This window comes from Calliopsis andreniformis, chromosome 5, assembly GCF_051401765.1.
Source record: "Calliopsis andreniformis isolate RMS-2024a chromosome 5, iyCalAndr_principal, whole genome shotgun sequence".
Classification (NCBI taxonomy): domain Eukaryota; kingdom Metazoa; phylum Arthropoda; class Insecta; order Hymenoptera; family Andrenidae; genus Calliopsis; species Calliopsis andreniformis.
Genome location: NC_135066.1, coordinates 23,759,787 through 23,780,376, shown reverse-complemented (window position 1 = coordinate 23,780,376; position 20,590 = coordinate 23,759,787). Strand labels below are relative to the sequence as shown.

General features: G+C 32.8%; 1 protein-coding gene across 8 annotated transcripts in view; it reads right to left on the bottom strand.

The window, feature by feature from the left end:
• Positions 1-1,062: 1,062 nt before the first annotated feature.
• Positions 1,063-20,590, bottom strand: part of LOC143179230 (uncharacterized) — a 590,730-nt gene continuing 571,202 nt past the window's right edge. For 7 of the 8 annotated variants that reach the window (XM_076378351.1, XM_076378350.1, XM_076378352.1 and 4 more), the window contains 3 exons: positions 16,734-16,939; positions 5,425-5,646; positions 1,063-2,773 (listed from right to left, as the gene is read on the bottom strand). In XM_076378351.1, the coding sequence (XP_076234466.1) occupies positions 2,678-2,773; positions 5,425-5,646; positions 16,734-16,939 (524 nt within the window). In that variant the 3' untranslated portion in view covers positions 1,063-2,677. Of the gene's footprint in view, positions 2,774-5,424; positions 5,670-16,733; positions 16,940-20,590 lie in introns of those variants that run through there. The other variant, XM_076378357.1, reaches the window with a different exon arrangement.

The following is a 20,590-nucleotide window of genomic DNA, read 5'->3' as shown; positions in this document are numbered from 1 at the left end:
ATCTACAATTTTCTTTTGTAATGTTATCATTTTCGCTGCCGATCTGAAACGGGTGACTATCTAAAATTGCAAATCACAGAGCTCCCGCTAAGTGAACAGATTCTTCACGCGATGGTTAGGATCAGTTACTTGCGGAAATCCTTATCACGCGTTAACATGTAAGCGGCAGCGAAGATGTTTTAAAAAGTGCACGAGTCAAACTCGTTGAAATAGGTGAAGGGACAATTTCAGTATGAGATAACTATATTAAATTTAACATGCTTCAATAAAATGTACTATGACTTCCGGAATACACTGCATATTTTACTCATACACATAATATTAGTCCAAACCAAAAAAAAAGTATATATATATCTATATTAAAATTGTCGATGTTCGCAAAGAAATTGCTACGTTATTTCTAACAAAAATTATTCTATTTCTTAAACATTCTTCCACAATCTATGTTGATATTCTAAATATTGTTTAATATAGCTCTAAACAGAGTTTGTGTAAATTCTTTTTAGTTTTACATTAAAAAGTGTCCTTAAAATTTGATTTTCAAATAAGAAAAGATTCAAATAAAGATACTTGCATGGTGAGATACGCAAAAACAAGGAATTTTGAATCCAAAAGAAAGATGTTTTCACGAACTGTATCACGAAAGCATTGTTATTTCCATCGGAAATGAAACATGAAATTTTGCATTTTATTATGCTTTAAATTCATATTGACTTTCAAATATTATAAAAACAATTGTATTTATATTCTGTAAATGAAATGAAAGTGTCTCTGTAAATAAATAAATAAATACTTTTACATGTAAATATGTAAATATTTCTGCAAATAAATAAAAATTCCCAATAAAGAATTCTCAATTTTAAATTAATGATAGAGTTCGAAAGAAGGAAATTCGAATTCACATTAAAAATTTAAGATGGAATGAAAACTTGACAACAATATCTACATCAAACCTAAGACTATGTAAAAATTCTATAAAATCTTACTGAAACTTAACACAGAGTATCACTAATAATTAAATCTGTTCCTTCCAAGTGCTGCAATATTCTCGGTACTCTATGATTCGCGTGATACATTATTTTTCCGAAAGACTACCTGTAATTTTCATGAAACGCTACCACAAACGGACGGCCTGGTTTTTCACCTATTTTTTAACAACATTAGTAAAAAGAATCTATCAACGATGTATCTTGCTTGAGGGTTATCGAGACTATTTGAAAATTATTATTCGTCCCTCGAAATGGTCGGAGCTTAATCGTAACGAATCTTTCGAGACATGCCCACACAAAGCAAGGTATATGTACGTCGCAATTGGTGGGGTAAAATCGATAAGAAACGTAGTGTTATCACAGATGAGAAATACCACGCGTTTAATAACGTCAAACGGTTCGATTGCTCGGAATTTCGATCGATGAAAGTCCGCGTATCCAGTATTCCTCAAACACCGCACCGGAAGTGCTCGTGTTTGGCTACAACAATTTTTCAACGCGAGATTCGAACGCATTTAAAAGCGAATCAGGCCGGAAGTAAGAAGAGATGTCGGTACGTACGTTCTTCTAAGAAATATACATTGAACTGAAAATTCCGATTTTAAGGAAACCTTGTGTGAATGTATTGCATGAAATGTATAGGAAACAAATTGCTCTTTGACGGAGATATAGTCTGAAAGGGATTAGTGAGTTGTTAAAATTATTAGATTTTCTCATTTTTTGATATTTGTAGATCGGTCAGGATAGTTGATTAATGATTTTTTTGATGAAGACAAAAGAAAAGAGTATATATTGAACATATAGTCAGTCACAGGTTCGTTCACATGTAGTCGTTCACATTAATTACTTGCAAATACTACTACAGTGAATTCGTTCTTCTGTTTGTCTTATTTTTAGTTTCTACATATATTTACCATTTATACGGTTCTGTGAATTTTAATACAAAAATGTTTGACATTTTATTGCAAGTAGCAATAATTTGTTAGTCACTGTAGGTACGAAAGTAGAAAATTATTTCTCAGAAATGAGAGGTTAAAGGGAATTCTGTTGTTTCATATTTCCATGAACTATCTTAAACGATACGTGATTTGTTTAAACTAGATTACATTTGTAATATGAATATTTAAGTTTTATGTGCTATGTAAAAGAGATTCCATTTTCAAATTAGTCATCCTGGAAGACATTTCTATCATGCAATGGAAGCTACAAAACTGAAACAAATATTTCTAAACATTTTTTTCGATTGCTATAAAATTATAATAGGAATATAAAACAGTGGTATAATTTTTGAACCTGTGATTATCTTTTCAGAGTAATTGCCCTGCATACTTTATTGCTGGTAGTTTCTTCACTAGTGGAAACTGAAAATGTTTTCTGACTGTAAAAAAAGGAGAAAACAGGAGAGATATTAGTCGATAAGATGGACGTGAATGGAAGCGAAACGCTTTAAATCTTTGTCGTTTTTTAAATCCTCGGGGCGTTTGTTCGAGATCCATCGATACTAAATTCGCCAAAATAGGTCCCGAATCTGGCATGAGACGACCCTGAATTATTTGTTAGGCATTTAAGCTATATACAGACGGGTGTGTTATCCTTAAAGGAGATCGATATGTCTCGTTGGTGGCGTTGGTACAGGAATCCCCTATACTCGGAAAGCACCGTATTCCAATGACTAATTCTTTCCTGACTTATTCCTTTGCAGACAGGGATCCATTAGTCAACGCCATGACTGGGCCAGAACTTCCCCTCGAGTTCGTGTCAGAGTTGAGTTCCAAGGACGAATCCTGCAACACATAGCGTTATCGAATCCTGTCAGTGAAGATACACAATGGTCAATCGCCTATGGAAATTATTAAGAGATTTCAACCAAAATATTAAGAGATTTCGGGTGTAAGGTAATTCGAGAGAGCTGCTGTGAGTTATCAGTTGCCTGAGAAACGAGTTCCTGGTAGTGTATTGAATAGGAAGTGAAATCTACGTTAACTGCTTAAGGAAATTGTGCGTTTAAAATAAAAAGTAAACTATACGTGTCTGTCCTTTGGATTATGTTTTATAAAAATGACTTTTTTAAGGACTTAAAAGAATCTATTGCTATCTGTATGGGATAAATATATTCAGATGAAGACAGAATCTATTGAAAAAGGGAGGTAGAATCAGAATTTTTATTATTTTGTAACTTCCGTAATTACCGTGTTTCACGAACACATTCACCTATCCTTGTATGTAATTTGAGTGCGAAAGAAAACTTTTATCATAATCAATAAACATAGTAAACAAACTTGTAATAAAATCATGATGGATATATATATGTACATACGTAGGCATTACGGAATTATAAATTTTCATTATTCTTCTGAAAAAATTGTAGAATTGAAGAATTAGAAGTTATTCTTTTCTAGAAATTAAAAAAAAAAGATTTTTCGACAATTTAATTATGTACTAAATTACAGGCCTATAAATGAATTAATGAACTTACTAGTCTACTAATCGTAAGTAAAAATGTTTGATTTAATAATCCTGAACAATTCACAATTAGAAACATTTTGAGAATAACTCTACATTTTAATAATATTTACAATAATTTGAGTTTGCATAAAATTCCGCAGTCTAGGTATTCATTACACTACATTACATGTAGTTACTATATGTCTTCTTAAACAGTATCACTTTTTCAAGGGAAAGTTACCTTTATAACTAAGCACTAATAAATACGTTTACGATTGATATTTCCAGAATACTTAATTTACTATGATCTCCAGTTTTCCATTCGTTAAACATTTTCCAAGAGCAAAACGGTTCACAAGATAAAATTTGTAATTTATAAACGATTCGATAAAAATTAATGCATTTACTTCAAGTCTAATTAAGAGCGATCGAAATGGAAGAGCGCAGCGTATGGAATTAATAAACGTGCATTAATGAAACAGAGGTATTCAGTCGGAATTTAATGTACTTATCTGTGAGTCAGAGTATTACATTTAAACAAACGCTCTCACAATAGACGTGCACAGAAAATCGGACCAATATGTCTCTCACACTCTGACGTTTTACATTTGTGTTCCTATTCAGAAGGAAATCTGATAGAAATTTTATTTTCTTTTCAAAAATGAAATAAGTGTTTGTATTCTTTGAACAATTTCATTTCCATAATCCATACAATTTCTTTAATCCATACAATACAATTCCAAAATTGAATGTGAGATAGGTATACTATTAAAGACTGCGATTTAGAAAAGAAAACCTTTTTATTTTCGTATTTTTGTGATATTTCTAATCATGCTGGAAGTCTCTCTAAACTACAAATATAACGATTTTCTAATTGATAAAACTATTTTAAGTCTGCCTCAAATAAACAGTATATATGTATATACTCATAATTCTTATTGTAGGTATAGTGCATCTACTTAGTCAACTAAAAATAATTATACGTGTATAGGATATACCCAGATTAAGTGTCATACTTAAAGTATGAGTTTAGGTCTACAAAACAAGAAAATATGTTGGCAAATGTTTAGTTCAGGAAATACTGACTTCTACAGTTATAAGAATAAGTACGTTGAAATATCTCTTGTAAATTGGCCTCCGTGTTTAGTGGACCTAACATCGATAGTTTTTTTTCTGTATGAGGAGATTTGAAATAAAAAGTGTATGAAGTATCTGTTAATAACTTCTAATCTTTAAAATCAAGAATAATGCAAGCATGTGAAAAAATTACAGACGTAAGTATAATGTCAGTCAGCCACTTGCTCCGTCATCAACAAGTATGTGTAATACTTGTCTTCGAGCTGGAGGCCATCATTTTGAATAAAATATTTAGGTAGTTATATTTTCAGTGAAATAGTTACATTTTTATTTTTACAAAATAATAACTCAGATAAATTTAATGATATTATTCATCATATCAACTTTATAGTTTGGTAACTTTTAAGTACCAAAATTAGTATCTCTTGAACAAATCATTTGCGAACATACATATATACTATCAGAGGAAAAGTTTCCTCGTTTTGAAACCCTAAGTTCATATTTTAGGTCTGGCCACTTAATGTGGAAACGTCCTGTAGATTCGACGTGAATTAATAATATTTATTATTAGTGTTTAGTTGACAAAATGGGACACATCTGTTTTGAATGAAAGGCAATTAGTAATGCCTACGTAGTTTATGTATACAACCAATTATTATGTGATGTATCTACTTAAAATTAATTAAAAAGTACTATACATAAATAAATTAGAGGTTACTCGAGATATTTATCACAAAATATAAAAATTGCAGTCCTTGTATCATTGTAAAAATTCTTTAAGGTTTTACGAATTTCTTAATTTTATTTCATGAAGACTTACACGTTTAAAATAATATCAAAATTACATTTTTTTCAACTGCTACTATTAGAAAAGAAATGTTATGAAAATTAGAAGAGAAAAAATATTACTTACAATGCTGAGGGCATGCATAATACAAGCTTGCGTGGTGTTTTCGACATGGATCAATTCATCGCATTCCTCGTGGTCCAGTCCATTTACGTCAGATCGTATTTTAATTGGCGACAGAGCTGCCTCGTTGTCCGTACATTTGCCACTGTCAGGGGACGGTATTAATTCGTGTCCATCCAGATCCTCCTCCTCCGCGCGTTCTTCGCAATCGGACGCTTTGGTTTCCTGTTACAATTAAAGAGGGATACCTGGTTACATAAAAAGGTATAGAAGAAGTAAATTTTAAAGTAATTTTTTACGAATTTCGTTTTCAATATAGTTGCCCTTTTGTTTAATATTCTCTAAACATTTTTTGTCTGTTCTCCTTTAATCTTAAATATAATTTGATGAGTTTCTTAAATTGAGACAGTGAAACTAGTTTTACAGAAAACCATTTTTAAGAAGATAAACAAAGTTTTTATCCAGACTAATTCGAAAATATTGTTGTGCCCCGCAAGGCGATTCGCAGGACGAGGTGCGGGATTTGGTTCTTGGGTTTGTGAGCAGTTAAAGATGTCGATGCTGAATATGCACAACATGCTTGCACGTGTCTTTCTAGAACGTCTTGAAGTGACGCAACTATGTTACGGATGGGCGTTGCTTAGCACAACAATATATTTAAGTCTATGACTATAAACTTTGAGCAAAACAAAATTTTGAATAAAACATTTTATAATCGTCTGTAACACATACGAGGAAAAATACATGAAATTTGAGAAAGAAGGCTGAGATGGAATTCGTGTGAAAATGAAAAGAGTAATGCATTTATTCTAGTAATTTGAAGTGTTAAATTTCCTAATTCCATTTCTTTGAGTTGATTCTCGTAGATGCAACCGAAAGTATGTCTGTATGAGGAGAATAATAAACTTAAAAATACTCTAAAAGAATCGAAGTTGTATGAGTAGGAGTCCTGGCAACAGGTGACGGCTCATGACCATGTTGGGTCTCCCATCTATCGAGTGTCATGACATTGACTGTTTATGTTTGGAAAATGTGTATGAAGATGGCAAACGACCTGACGTCGTATTGCTAAAGGAATAAAAAGTCCTTCTAGGAATTCCTTTCCTGAAAGATCTGGCCACGGAATGGGGAAGGTTATGCGTTTTGGTAAGAGGATTGTGATGAATCCCATGGCACCTACCTCTAGAACCTAGCTAGGGAAAACGCCTTATAATTGTCATATTTATACAAGCTTCCACGCGCCGAACTAAGAAGGATCGCCGCATCACTCGCCGAGCCAGGCAGGCTCGCCGAATCCCGCGCTTTGGGAAGCCTCCTTTCGTTGGTTTTTTGCCACAAGTATTTCTAATCTTTAAAGCCTTATGAATGTTAAACCGTACGAGATACAACAAAGGATGTTAAACCTTTTTCTTCTGTTGCTCTTCCCCAGCACATGCAAAATTACAAAATCCTCCGTCTATTAGATTACCGCATAGACATGTTAACTTTAAAGCATTATTGCTACAAAACGAAGGCAGCTCGGACAATATGTGACATTGTGTGATCAAATTGGAGTACCCTACCATCTCTTAAAGTATTTCAGCGTATACTATATGTTACATAGTTAATACGATTACAATTTCTTTATTTAATTCATCTATTTTCCACCAGTTTTTATTATCTCCTTCTACTTCTCCAGTAAAAGGTAGATTCCATATCTGTAGAATTTACGGAGTTTAGATTCAAAGTATGTGTTCACTCAATTTTTCACTCCGTCGAATTTTCGAAATAATTGCTCTTTGAGACTGTCTTTCATTAATCGAAACGACTGGTAATTAGAAGGTATTACATTTTAAGGATAGGCTGGGTGAGGGAAATCTTCCTTTTAATTTAAAAACTGCGAGGAAATTGAAATAAAAATTGGACTTTCGGTTAAAATGTGCGAAACCCACTCCCCTGTCTTGTGCAGTTTTCTTAATTGTTTTAAACTGTTCATGACAAGTTTGTCTACCCAAGCTGCTTTGCAAACTCACTGGGAAATTGGGTCAAGTTGTCGTTGAACAGCAGTAATAAATTATTTGTTTACATTTTTGCTGATCTTTCACTACGTTTTTATCATTGAAATCTCCCCTGCTGAATTTTTTGAACCACTTTTCAAAAGTATTTGTAGATATAGTGTGGTCACTATAAGCATCTTTAATAAGTCATTTTGTTTTTGTCATTCCTTTTTTTGATTTAAAAACCAGCAGAATGCAACCTCAATCATGAACATTCTTTTTAATAGGAGCGGCAATGTCATCCATCAGTAATCCGTAGAACTTAATGAATGACTTAATAATGACTATCTCTGAATTTTCTACCTATATGTATAAATTAACATCTGATGAATATAATTATTAAGCTTAGTCTAATCGAATCATAAACTAACAATATAGAAAATTTAAATGTACACGATCTGACGTTCGTAGAGAAAAATCATGTAAATCAGCAATTAACACACATCTACGAGGAAGAAGATGCATGATTACTAAAAGAATAACATCGTGTTTTTTATGATTAGTAAAACATGTTCAACATTAAGATTTGTCGTATCAAATTTATATTCAAGTTGTATTAAATAAAGTTACGTTAAACAGTTAATTTCTTAAATTTTGGTTTTTACTTAAATAATTCAGTGTTTGTTTTAAATATTTCGAACATATAAAGGAAAAAATGTTAAAAAGTCGTAGTTATCAATAATATGACTTCTTTTCAATAATTTGTACATTTTCAAATTTAGACATCGTTTTTCGCGATAAGACAACTGTTTTAATCCACTGTACTTCGTTAAGAATGAATATAATAGAAAGGTTTTCCAAGTTGTAGAACCAGAAACAATGGTTTCTGCTTTTTAATAGATCACTTCGCCTAATCTTGTTCGTGCCCTGCAGTTGACATATCGACAGAAAAATATATGATGAGAAGTAATGTGTCTGTAAGTTTCCTGCTACGATTTTGTTCTGATGTTACAAAGTTTCGTTTCCGGCCGTTCAATGTCCTGTCCTGAACATCGAACTCACCTGACGATATTACTGCTCGCTTATTTTACTCTTTGCAGAGGGAAATTTATATTGTTTTTATATTGTTTAATTTATATTGTCTAATCCTAATGACAACTATTAGGGTCAGCTATTGCTTTCTTTTTAATCATACTCATATTTTAATTTTAAATGGACAGAACATAAGCCAAATGATAGATTCAGCTGTGGAATTGGACGTATAGCATTTAGTATGTTTGTAATCACTTTCGTCACTAAAAATGTTCTTTAACCTTTTTTTTCTTATACTTTTTGTTAAATTATTAAAAGCAGTTAAACTATTAAATTAGACCAAATGGGATACTTGCAAGGGAACTACTTGAAGTATAAATTTGCAATTTGAATAAAACTTTATACGTTTGTATAGCAGTGAAAAATATTGGTTGTCTATTTTTTTACTTGTTGTTATCCATGCTAAAGAGGCGAAAATCACCAATAAAATAGCGGATGGAAAACATATTTCGCTTATATCTCAAAAACTATTTAAACTTCGATAATGTTAAAAATGTAAATTTGACAAATACGTCTTTTCAAACAACGAAATCAGATGTGTAAACAATTTTCAGAAATTCCTATTTGTTTAAATAATGTACTGAAGAATGACGTATGTTTGTTAATTTTTCGGATCGAGTTTTGTCGATTTGTCAGTGTATTTACGTATGAATACCTATTTAGTATAGACCTAAACATAAAATATGCATATTTTGGAATTTTGAATGTTTGCATTATAAACGAAGTAATTGCATTCACAGTTTACTCACATTTCTTGTAAAATTGTGTAGGTATTGTTGTAAAGTATCTCAACAAAATATTTTTACAAAAAATTGTATAGAATTATAATATTTAATTATACATATAACCTATCATCATATGATCTTATTATCATTATGTTGTAATATGCATTGTTATGTGGTCATTTAAAAGCAAAAAATATCGTAGCTAAAGATGGATGGCGGTATCAAATTTCTGCTGTGAAATGTACGCAAGATTCAAAGTGTAGATTACCCCTGAATTGATTAAGATAGTAGATATTTGTTATATAGTTATTGCAATATTTTACGTTACCATTTATCATTATTTATAAATAATGAAAATTTCTACCAGAACAACACGTAAACTAAAACTGTTCTTCAGAAAGTATCTTGACCAGATGCGAAAAACAGTTATTTCACGGCCGAATTCACGTAATTCTATGTTACAAGTTAACATTGTCTTATAATTAAAATTATTAAAGATATACGTATTAATTTACAAAGCTTTAGTAAGGAGTGGAGAAACAATACGCATGATTATTAAGAGATTATTCTCCTTCTGTGTGAAACAGATAGAAGATAAATATCTCTTTTGGATACCTATGTATAATTGGTGATATTACAAATTTAACTCCTTAAAATCATATCATAACATAGTGATATAAACATCATAAAATCATTTAATTTTTTGAAAATAATTTGCTTCAGTGTATAATTTTATGTAAAACATGAGTTACGTTCCGAACAGAAAGATTTTTTCTCTTTTAGTTACTATGTCAGGTGGGATGTGTCACGATAATGCTTTGCATTTTGGAAATTCCTGATCAGGCATATTCTAAGCCTCTAACGTTCAAAGTTCAAAATGTTATTATTGTCTTTGCCTGTTCTCTCCTTGGAATTGTCGTCGGGGGTTGACGCTGTGTGTATGTGTGTGTATGAGAGCGTGTGCGAATATCCGTGTGTGTATGTGTGTACGTTCGTCTGAAACCTCGAGAATGTAAACGCTACATCTTTGTCAAAACGAGAAGCGTGCAACATTGACATTCGAAATTTGTAGGTTTTCATGAGGCAAAATCAATGTAACTAGAGCGTGTGCGATCTACATCTTTATCGCAGAATTGTACGTGTTGTTACCTATAATGCTTGTTGACACATATTGTAAATTGTTGAAGAAAACTAAACGCATTCATATCTCGCATCATTTGAGACCGCTTTAGCTGATTTCGGGAAATGCCTTGTAACGCGTTAATGTGTTATAGAAGTCGAGATGACAACCTTCCGGCGTTCAAATTTGGAGCTCGCGCAAAAACTATAAACAGCGCATGACACGACAACCGTGTGAGTGGCTATGCCTCATGGCGAGTATAATATCGAATGTTTTCGAAAATGGCGAAAACAGTTTATTATATTAATTGTAAGAGCGATTAGCTGCTGAAAATTCTAATAAGTGCGAAATCCGTAGATAGATGGATAATTCTAAAACCAGGAGCTAAGATACAGAGAGAGAACACACGCGACACATTAGATACAAATTAATGACTAATGCGACGGTTGTCGTGACGTTACCGCTAGGACCTCACATTGATACGGTAGGTAATCTATGTATTGGTGATCCGTGAAAGATCCTATCTGTTCTAGCTTCCGTTATCGAGCACTCTTCGTCGAGAAGTCACGAAGTGCGTGACGAGAGCCCGTAGGTTAACTCAATTTACTTGCTCTTTCTTTCCTTCTTACTTACTCCATTAGTTCGCAATTTCTATTTGTTTTTCGAGCATAGATTCATGGGAGTGAATGAATGCTTTGGTCTACAGGGTATTTCTAAACAGCACGGCATAACTTTAAGGGGTAATTCTAGACATCAAAATAAAACGAAAATCCAGAATAACAATTTCGCGCTTAAAGCTACGTTTGTTCGTTATAAGCGTCTAAAACTCTGGTGGAAATCACCAGAAATGAGCCCGCACGGAGGTCTCGATCAGTGGTTGTTTGCATGGTAGTGTAACCTTAACACAAGCGAGACGACAGATCAGCTGTTAGACGGTGAGTGACCTGCACTGATCCGAAAAATCAACAAACACATGTCATTTTTCAATACATTTTGTAAACAAATAAGTAATTTTAAAACGTGTTTATACCGCTTGATTCGTTATTTAAAAATACTTCACAGACTAATTTATACACACCTAACTTTGAAAGTGGTTTTGAATCCTTTAATATGAATAATAACAACTATAAAAATACGTGTCGAATATTTTCACCTACTCTACAAACCTGCAAAGTTTCATAGAAATCAGAAGTTCACACTTCGGGAAAGTCTCTTGTTAAACTTTAACTGCTTTCTCTGAGCTATTTACAATGTACGACGGTTTGTGCTTGATATAGAAAACATTTATACTGTCTACAATAGAATAGCAATACCTTAAAAAGCCATGGTAATGATTATCCTGTTTTGTCTAACCTTCTGTTACATGTATATTCATTTACAGAAATATATATATGGAAACAATTTTTAAAGATGGAATGTAATTCAGACTTCCACAACACAATATGTAAATGCTATGTAATATTGTAATTACAAATTCTATAACTTTTAATATATGTGCAATGTTCTGTAACCTTTGTTATCTAAATAAAACATAGCAGTAACATAACTCATGAACAGATTTGAAAAAGTCATCTCAAGGTCACACGAAGCATATAAGTTTACGTAACTTTTTTCTATAAATATGACGACACGTAGATGTCATAAGAACCAAATATGTAATTTATTAAATTTATTACATTTATCATACTTATTAAAACCATTTTCGAAAAATCATATACATACAATACTGTATATACAATACAATACAATACAATAATGTATATACAATACAAATATGTAAATAGATTTTTTCTACTTTCTCACATGAAATCCCTCAGAATTAATTACTCTAAAGTTCGAATCTTTACGCATGTGTTATGTCCTGGATACGCTACCGGCGACTAAATACAGTATTAATATGAGGTTTAGGCTATGTATGCCTTCCTCGGGATCGTCGGTATGATCGGGAATCGGGAATTGGTCAGGCTGTCGTCACTTAGCCCCTTATGTATATGTATGTGTACAAATAGTTTAATTTATTATATCTCGTTTCGGAGATAAAAATGATACATTATTACAAATATGATTTACAATCTTATAACTATGATGGTAGCAAATGAAGAAGACCTAATGGCTTAGCGTTAGGAGGCTTACAAAGGGCTCTCACTCCACGGTTTTACGTCGCGTGACAATGACTACAAAGCTGTGTACTCGACGGGCGAAATATTCCTTACTTGAATTTTGATAAAAGAATCGGCGCAAGACAGAGGTTACGGCAGATTGTAAAGAAGTTGATTGGAATTTTGTTCGAATAGTGGGGCCGAATGACCGCCGCAATTGATGCTTATCTCCGACGAAATTTATTCTCAAAACGCGAATTATATATTAGGTCGGTCATCGATACTCGTTTGACACCTGCTTGGTTGGTGTAATGCTGAGGTTGTCAAAATACCAGGTTACAGGGACACTCGGTTTGAAGCAATACTTGTGTTGAAATGTTATACGATATTAGGACATGATTAACCGGAACGTAACACATGCATGATGTATGATTAGAGAGTAGTGAAAAGAGGAACTCTAAATGTTCATTTTGTTCAGTAACGTGCGATTCGAACTGCGACAGCATAACAGCCAAAATAAAACTTTCGTAAAAATAAAATTAATATTTAACTTATGATTGCTAAAAGTAATAAAAGGTATTTACGTATTAAATTTATCAGACTTTTATAGTAATATCTTATATTAATAATATACATTATTATATAAAATATTTTTTTAGGTAAAGTTCTAGATATATTTGAAAATTTCAGAGATGTGGATTTTATACACAAGGATACGAATGGTTTTACTTAGGAAGGTAGCGAAAAATAAGATTTGAAACGAAATAAAAATAGGTTAAGTTATGTACGATAACTGACAACGTATAAAAAACAACTCTGTACGAAATAAAAAATGATAGTTTAATGAAAAGTATTCGAATATATTTTATTTATTCAAATAAATATCCTATAAATATTAATTATAATTATTCATTATGTAATAATAAGGTTAGTGCTATTACTCTGGGGTAACATCAAATTTACATAACAAATGTGACTCACATTTATATAGCCTGAGGTAGTTGGTGTAAGTCATAATGTTAGGTTAAAAAGGCGGATATTTTTACTCTTATGTTATCTTCATGTGACCTTCAAGTTATATAACCAAAACAATTTAGTTACATAGCAATTACGTAACAGTTACGGTTTTGTGCTGTAGGGGAACCCTTCTCAAACATTAACACTGTATTAATTTTAATTTGAACTCAAATATTGAAATACAGTAACATTTGTTAGTGCTAAAAGCTACAAAAGTTTGAATTATGAAAAATCCATTGAAAAATACAGAAACCAGAAGTTACGAAAAACAGAATCTTATAATAGATTGTAAAATTGCAAGCCTAATATCTCTTTGATGTTTAAGAAGAAAATTTCTCTTGATAACATTTTTTAAGACTTCTTTTTCTTATGTCATGTTATGACTCCGAGAGTAATCCACTGTCCTAATAAACTAAGAAGTCATTTGCAGCTCATCACGTTAGGAGCGAGAAATTTAAAAAAAAGTTTCAACTCTATTTAGAAAATTTCTATCGTGAGTTTCGACGTTCATTACCGTTTTAAAATGGTTGCTATCAAATACGTTACTCTTTTTTCACTCAGCGAAGATAAAGAGCTGATTTCTATCATGGTTATTAAATTCCTTTAATTACATATTAATTACCTACTTTTTAGGACGGATATCATGTGACTACCTTATTCTAGATTTAATATTTCTTGTGAAAAGTAACTTTTGGGAAATATTTAGTGTAGATGTAGGATATAGGTACTTTTTTCGATCATTCCCTATGTACAGAGTGTAACAAGCATACATTGAAATATTCTAAGGGGTAGTAGGAGAGCTCAAATAGAACACAAAATGTTTTATGGCATAGTATCCGATCTGTCACCATTTTGTAATATTAATGCCTTATGGCTTATACAGGGTGTTACCTCTGACACGACGCACGATTTTTCACCCACTTGCAGTCACCTGATAAAAAAAAGAGTTTAAAACAAAAGTTGCATGGTATGGGGATGTACAAAATATCAATAAAAAAGTTTTGAAAGCAGTTCGTTTTCATCGTAAGATCAAGGTCGCCTTGGGTTTTACAGATAGGAACACATACTTCTTTTTACCATATAGTAGAGGACATCGAGACGAGTTCAAAACACATATTACGATATTTTTACTAATGTATCACTGGATTTACAGTAATGGAAATGTGAAATATCTAGCTTTTCGTCGTATTTGGGTTTAAGACAGTATAAACATTATCAGCAATTATTAGTATTGAAGAATTGCAAAAGAAAATTATCTCACATGCAGAACTGTGAATTCAGCAAGTCAAATTGTAGTAACAGATTCAAACTTCTGTAAAAGAATAGAATATTGCGTCGCGGAAGGCGGAATGAATTTTGAACATGTAAGTAAATAAAGTGCATTTTCCTTATGTTCTAGTTGTATGTTTACATTTACTAATATTAAGTAAATTATGTTTACATTGCCTTAAAATCAAACACGACGAACAGCTAAATATTTCACATTACCACTACTGTAAATCAAATTATATGTTAGTAAAAATATCATGTAATATGTATTTTTAATTCGTCTCGATGTCCTTTAGAATATGCTAAACAAAAAATATGTATTCCTATTTGTAAAACCCAAGGTGACCGTGACTTCGCCATGAAAACAAACTGTCTTCGAAATTTTTTTTCTGATATCTATTATATGTACATCCCAAACTTTACAACTTTTGTTTTAAACTCTTTTTTTTATCAGGTGACTGCAAGTGGGTGGAAAATCGTGCGTCGCGTTAGAGGTAACACCCTGTATACTAAACTAATAATCAAAGAAGTTTATGATTTTACAGATGTATTGAACGGCAAAAATGCAGTAAAAAAATTTTAATATATTTCACTGCATCTCTTACGGTTTAACTATTACAAAGTTTTGAAAATTCGAGATGTTTGCAAGAAATGGATCTCGGATCTGAGTTATTTCTCATTTAGACCTTTAAGTACCTATGCATGTACATAGCCCGCGCGGAGAAGTATGTTTACAAATCAGAAATCACGCTCCGATTTAAATCGCTGCCCTGGACCTTTTATTCGTTGTAAAACATTATTTGTAGTTACAAATAATAATTATTTTAACATTAAGCATAATATATATATACATATGTACGACGTTTATATAGTTATTTATATATATATATCTTATACAAGGTGTAACATATAATATAGTCTTCGATACTTTAAGGGGTGATAGGAGATCCAAATTGAAGCGTAAAGTATACTATAACATAGTGCCCAGTTTTCCTTAATTTTCAATAGTAATGCCTTAGAACAATATACCAATAAGCTAAATTAACAATCAGGGAATTCTACAATTTTACAAATGCATTGAAAGGCAGAAATAGAGTAAAATGTTGTTATACATTTTGTTATATCTGTTACGGTTTACTTTCATAAAGTTTTAAAAATTTGAGGTGTTTATCGAAAATAGATCGCGAATTTAAAAAATAGGAATACATACGTTGAGATTTTTTATTTCGATTTCCTAATAAAAAGAACAATGTACCGTCTTGAAGATGTGAACTAACCCAAAGAGCGTGGTGTAAGATCTACACATTATTAAAAAGATTTTACCAAGACGAAACAATTTCTAACATTTTAACTGGAAAATCAGATCGTGAGATTGCAAAATCACAGCACGAGAGATGACCTCAAAGTATGCGATTTCGTGGTTTTGAACAAAAGAAATCTGTAATAAAATCCTATTTGATGCGAGAGTTCGAGGCTTCACGTCCGGAAAGAAACCGAGAATGTAAGCGATACTCTAACTAGCAGGTTGAATCGCGAAACGTCTAGGGAAGCACATTTGGCTAGAGTGTCCTAATTCTGTCTTTTCCTGTCACATGTTAACCCTGGCAGTACCAAACGAAAATGACACGTCTCTGTCCCTTGCTGTGCCGTACCGAGAATGAATTGTAAAAGAAAAATAGTTTACCAGTTCCGTAAAACGGGTACGGACAGTTCCGATGTGCGGTCCTTTTTGCGGAACAGTACTGTATAAATTTTGTATCGTAAACTGAATCCAACGATAAAAAGCACATTTATATTCATTCGGAGAGAAACCACTAAAACGACACTTTCAAGTACTTCTTGCTCGTTTATATGGATAAAAACTGCAGAAGCAGAAAAGTGTATTTCCCCAACGAGAGCGATAGAATTTCTTAAAAGGCATGTGATTCGGTAAAATATAGAAGTTAGCGTCATAGAACATAGCGTTGAGGCTTTCTGTGAAGATAAATGCTATTTGAAAAATTCGTGAACGCACCTGAAAGTCCTGCAGTGACGGTGATGACTCCTTCTGATGCTGGTTTGGACTCTGAGATGGACTGGGCGCAGATCTTGGACTCTGGGGTTGTGTTCCTAGCTCATAAATGTTGATCATATGAGCTGCCTGAGCATGTACCATCAATTCCCATGCTGAGGGGAAGGACATCTTGCAAAGAACGCAGAGCAGGGCTGTCGTAGAATCTCCTGTAGACACGAGTAGGGGACAATTCTTGTAATTCTATTGCTATAAGATATACTAATCGTTGATACATTTATTTGATGAGAAATTAAATCGTAACTGATATAGTAGGAGTCACTGTGTTTATGCTAAATCAAGGCTGAATATTTGGTAAGAAAAATAGCTGATTTACACAAAAATTAAAGAACTGAAATGGTGTGGATTATTGTTAATCCTTACTGATTATTAACTATTTTTTTTCTCAGAGTTTAAGGATTAATTTTAAATTATTGTCTGAAAAGAGAGTGATCCGATAATTAAACATTAGTAATTGAGGACGTTTGTAGAAAAGGGGCGCATAAGTCAAAATAGCAAATTGAGTAAATCGCGTTAAAAGTTTTAGTTTTAGTTTTGTCAATGTATAGCTATATCTAAATTGTTAACAAGTGATTCATAATGAACTTTGTTGTCGCGATAGATGGTGTAGTATGAATTCATTGCGTACACTACTATTATTTTGAAAATAAAATAATATATTTTAATAGTCGTATAAGTACTTTTTCCATAAATCGAGGAAAAAGGAGTGATTGTATAACAAGCAAACTAGGAATACGCAGCAAAAGTACAAAAGAAATATATTTATAATATAGATTTACAAATGAAATGGATATTTTCTGATAATTAAACTGTCTGAAGGAACTAAAGAATACTAAAAAATATAATAATTATTTTAACAAATAACAAATAATTTTTAAGAAATTTTAACAGTTTGAATATATTTTAATCCTTTAATGGTTTATTGCGTTCTGCGAACATTCTGCCGAGCTACGCAGCGGAGATTAATGGTATCAGAATGTTCGAAAAGCCAAACCAAACAGAGAACTCGAAAAACCGCACAGTTCGAAAGAAACCGAACAGTTTGAAAGTAACCGGACGGTTTGAAAGAAACCAAACGTTTCGAAAGAAACCGAACGGTTTGAAGAAACCAAATATTTCAAAAGGAACCGAACGGTTCGAAAGAAATCGAACGGTTCAAATAATCGAGTAGCTCGAAAAATCCGAGCAATTTGAACATATTTCGAACAGCTTAACGATTAACGATCGAGCATCTTAAATGATCCAAGTAAATTGTAACATTATATGTGTCAAAATTATATGTCACAATCAACATAGCGTGATCCTACATTTCTCGATTGATAGAGATTTGTGAAAACAATTTCCCGCAGAATTGATCTTGACGACTTTTTTAAGATTTTCAAAGTCAACATTTTTGTATAATTGCATCATGTTCTACTCATAGAGAGGAACAATATTGCAAAAGAAACTATATGTTAGAACTCAACCGTTCTATCGGAAAATGATGTTAATGTTTGGTTCATCTTAAACCTGTTTTATATTAATGTTTTCATATTTTACATAAATGAGTACTTTGACAAAGCACCAAAGAATTGCAATTTACCTCGAGAAATATACAATTATCCTGAGAAACAATATTAAAGCTTCACTTAACTACTGATGATGACCTATACATTAGCCATCATTAATAATTGTAGCATATTTGCGATTTCTACGGACTCGTCTCTTAAATGAACTACGTCAAATTATGCCACCATCCAGACGTCACTCCAGTTACTTCTTCCTCATTATAGCCTACCAATTGGTCAATTTTTAGATGAAATGTTTGGAATGCGACGGATAAGACGCAGACCTGTTTTACGCGTTCCTCGATCAACCACCAAAATTAGAAATGTGCAGTAATTAAAACTCAGAATTGAAGAGGCATTATAGCATCTCCGGTTTGTATCAACCATTGACCAAAAACACAGGAATAATTTTGAAAATGGTGAACATATCAAAACTACTGCATAAGTCCAACGTTTCAGGCTACTCAATCAAACAGTGCTATCTTGTGGGTTTGTCAAATAAACAGGAGACAAAGAAATCGTTGAGGTAAATAAAAGTAAAATTATTTTTTCTCACATTTTTACTTTATACAGGCTGGGTGGAAAATCGTAGAACAACAAAAAAAAATATGAAGGAAAGTGGTATACAATTTTGTTATCCGAGACTTCGTTTTCGAGAAAATCGAATTTGATTAGCTTTTACTTATCGTCTATTCCATTATCGGTTGTCTTTGACCGTGCTAGTGTTTATAAACATTGATAATCAGAGATTTGAGGCTTTTACGGCCCGGCATCATACATTTCACACTGCCGAGGCTTTCTGGAGCAAGACGTGTTCTATAGGAAGAGATTTTTTATTGCAGCTAGCTTTCTCAGGAGTTAAAAGACAATACTGAAACTGACGTGTGTTCTGTGGTTATGATCATCAATGATCACCAATAGTACGGTTCATTTACCACTAATGGGAGCTTCTTAAATTGTACAGCCGAACAATTTTAAAAAAAAACTAAGAAGATTGAGCTCCAAATTGGGTCGAGCTAATATCCTGTATCCCTGTTGATGTTATTGGAATGCTTAGCTAACTCTAAAGTTTCCCTGTATTTTCTATGGAAGTAACCCTTAGTTTGCGCGATGATGTTAGTCTCATCGAAAAGAATTTTGTATCCTGTTGCTATCTAGTGTTCAGCAACAGCCGATTATGTATAATTCACTCTGGCACAACGTTGATGTTTTCGAGTGCTCACACTCCTCCCAGTTTCACCGATGTAAACTTTACCGCAGGCGTAGAGTATTTTACATACTGGGTGAGGCACTTAAAACCGGCCACCTGAATAACTTGGCTGCTATTGGTGATAAGATAAAATGCATCAGGCCAAAATTATTTGGTATCGAGGGACTGATCATCCGATGTTACTAGTTTTTTGATAGGAGGCGTCAAGGAGATATGAAGATCATCTCTGTTTTTTTTTAAATGGAACGGTAGTTTTTCTACTTACATTCTGATAGAATATTTCGAGACGAACACAATGACCTATTGAAAAAGTCATTTGTGGTCTGGGTTAAGTCAATTGTGATGAAAAATAATTTACTTTGAGAAAATGGTCGAACACTTCTTTGCCGTCTCTGGTTGTTGGTATTATTTCATCTCTGTCTCGTAATCTTTTGTTACGGGGTGTTGAATGGAAATAAACATTCAATCACGCTGTACGCTTCAACTGTGCATACTATGGTTAGTTGTTTATGAGAATCTCTACCGAGCAATGTGTAACGTCTCTAAAGCAATGCTACGCTGTCCATGGAAGAGCGGCTTTCCAACGGACGAAAAGGTGGGGGTTCGTGTGGCGTTGAAATCCAAGGCTTATATCTCTCTTAACAATAATTTATTGAATAAAACTTATTCTAATCCTAACGTTAATACAATATTGATATTTATTCTAAGCTGGTTAAATATTAGTAGGATAATAAGATAATATGAGGTTCTATTATGTGTGATTATATAAATGTGAGGCTATATTGAACGTGATTATCTATCAGTTATCTCGATAACGCAAGGGTTATGCAAATACGTTATGTATCGTTGAACGACAGTTAAGTTATGTGATATTATTCGCGGTAGAGGATTCTCTACACAAAGCGCAGTGTGTTGTGTATGTGTCTGCAATAGATCCTGTCCCTGGTCGCTGCCAAAGTTATAGGTGGCTATAACCTCAGAGCGATCTCAAGATTCCATGAAACATATGATCTTTGCCTAAATGCGTAAGCATCCGTAAGCCC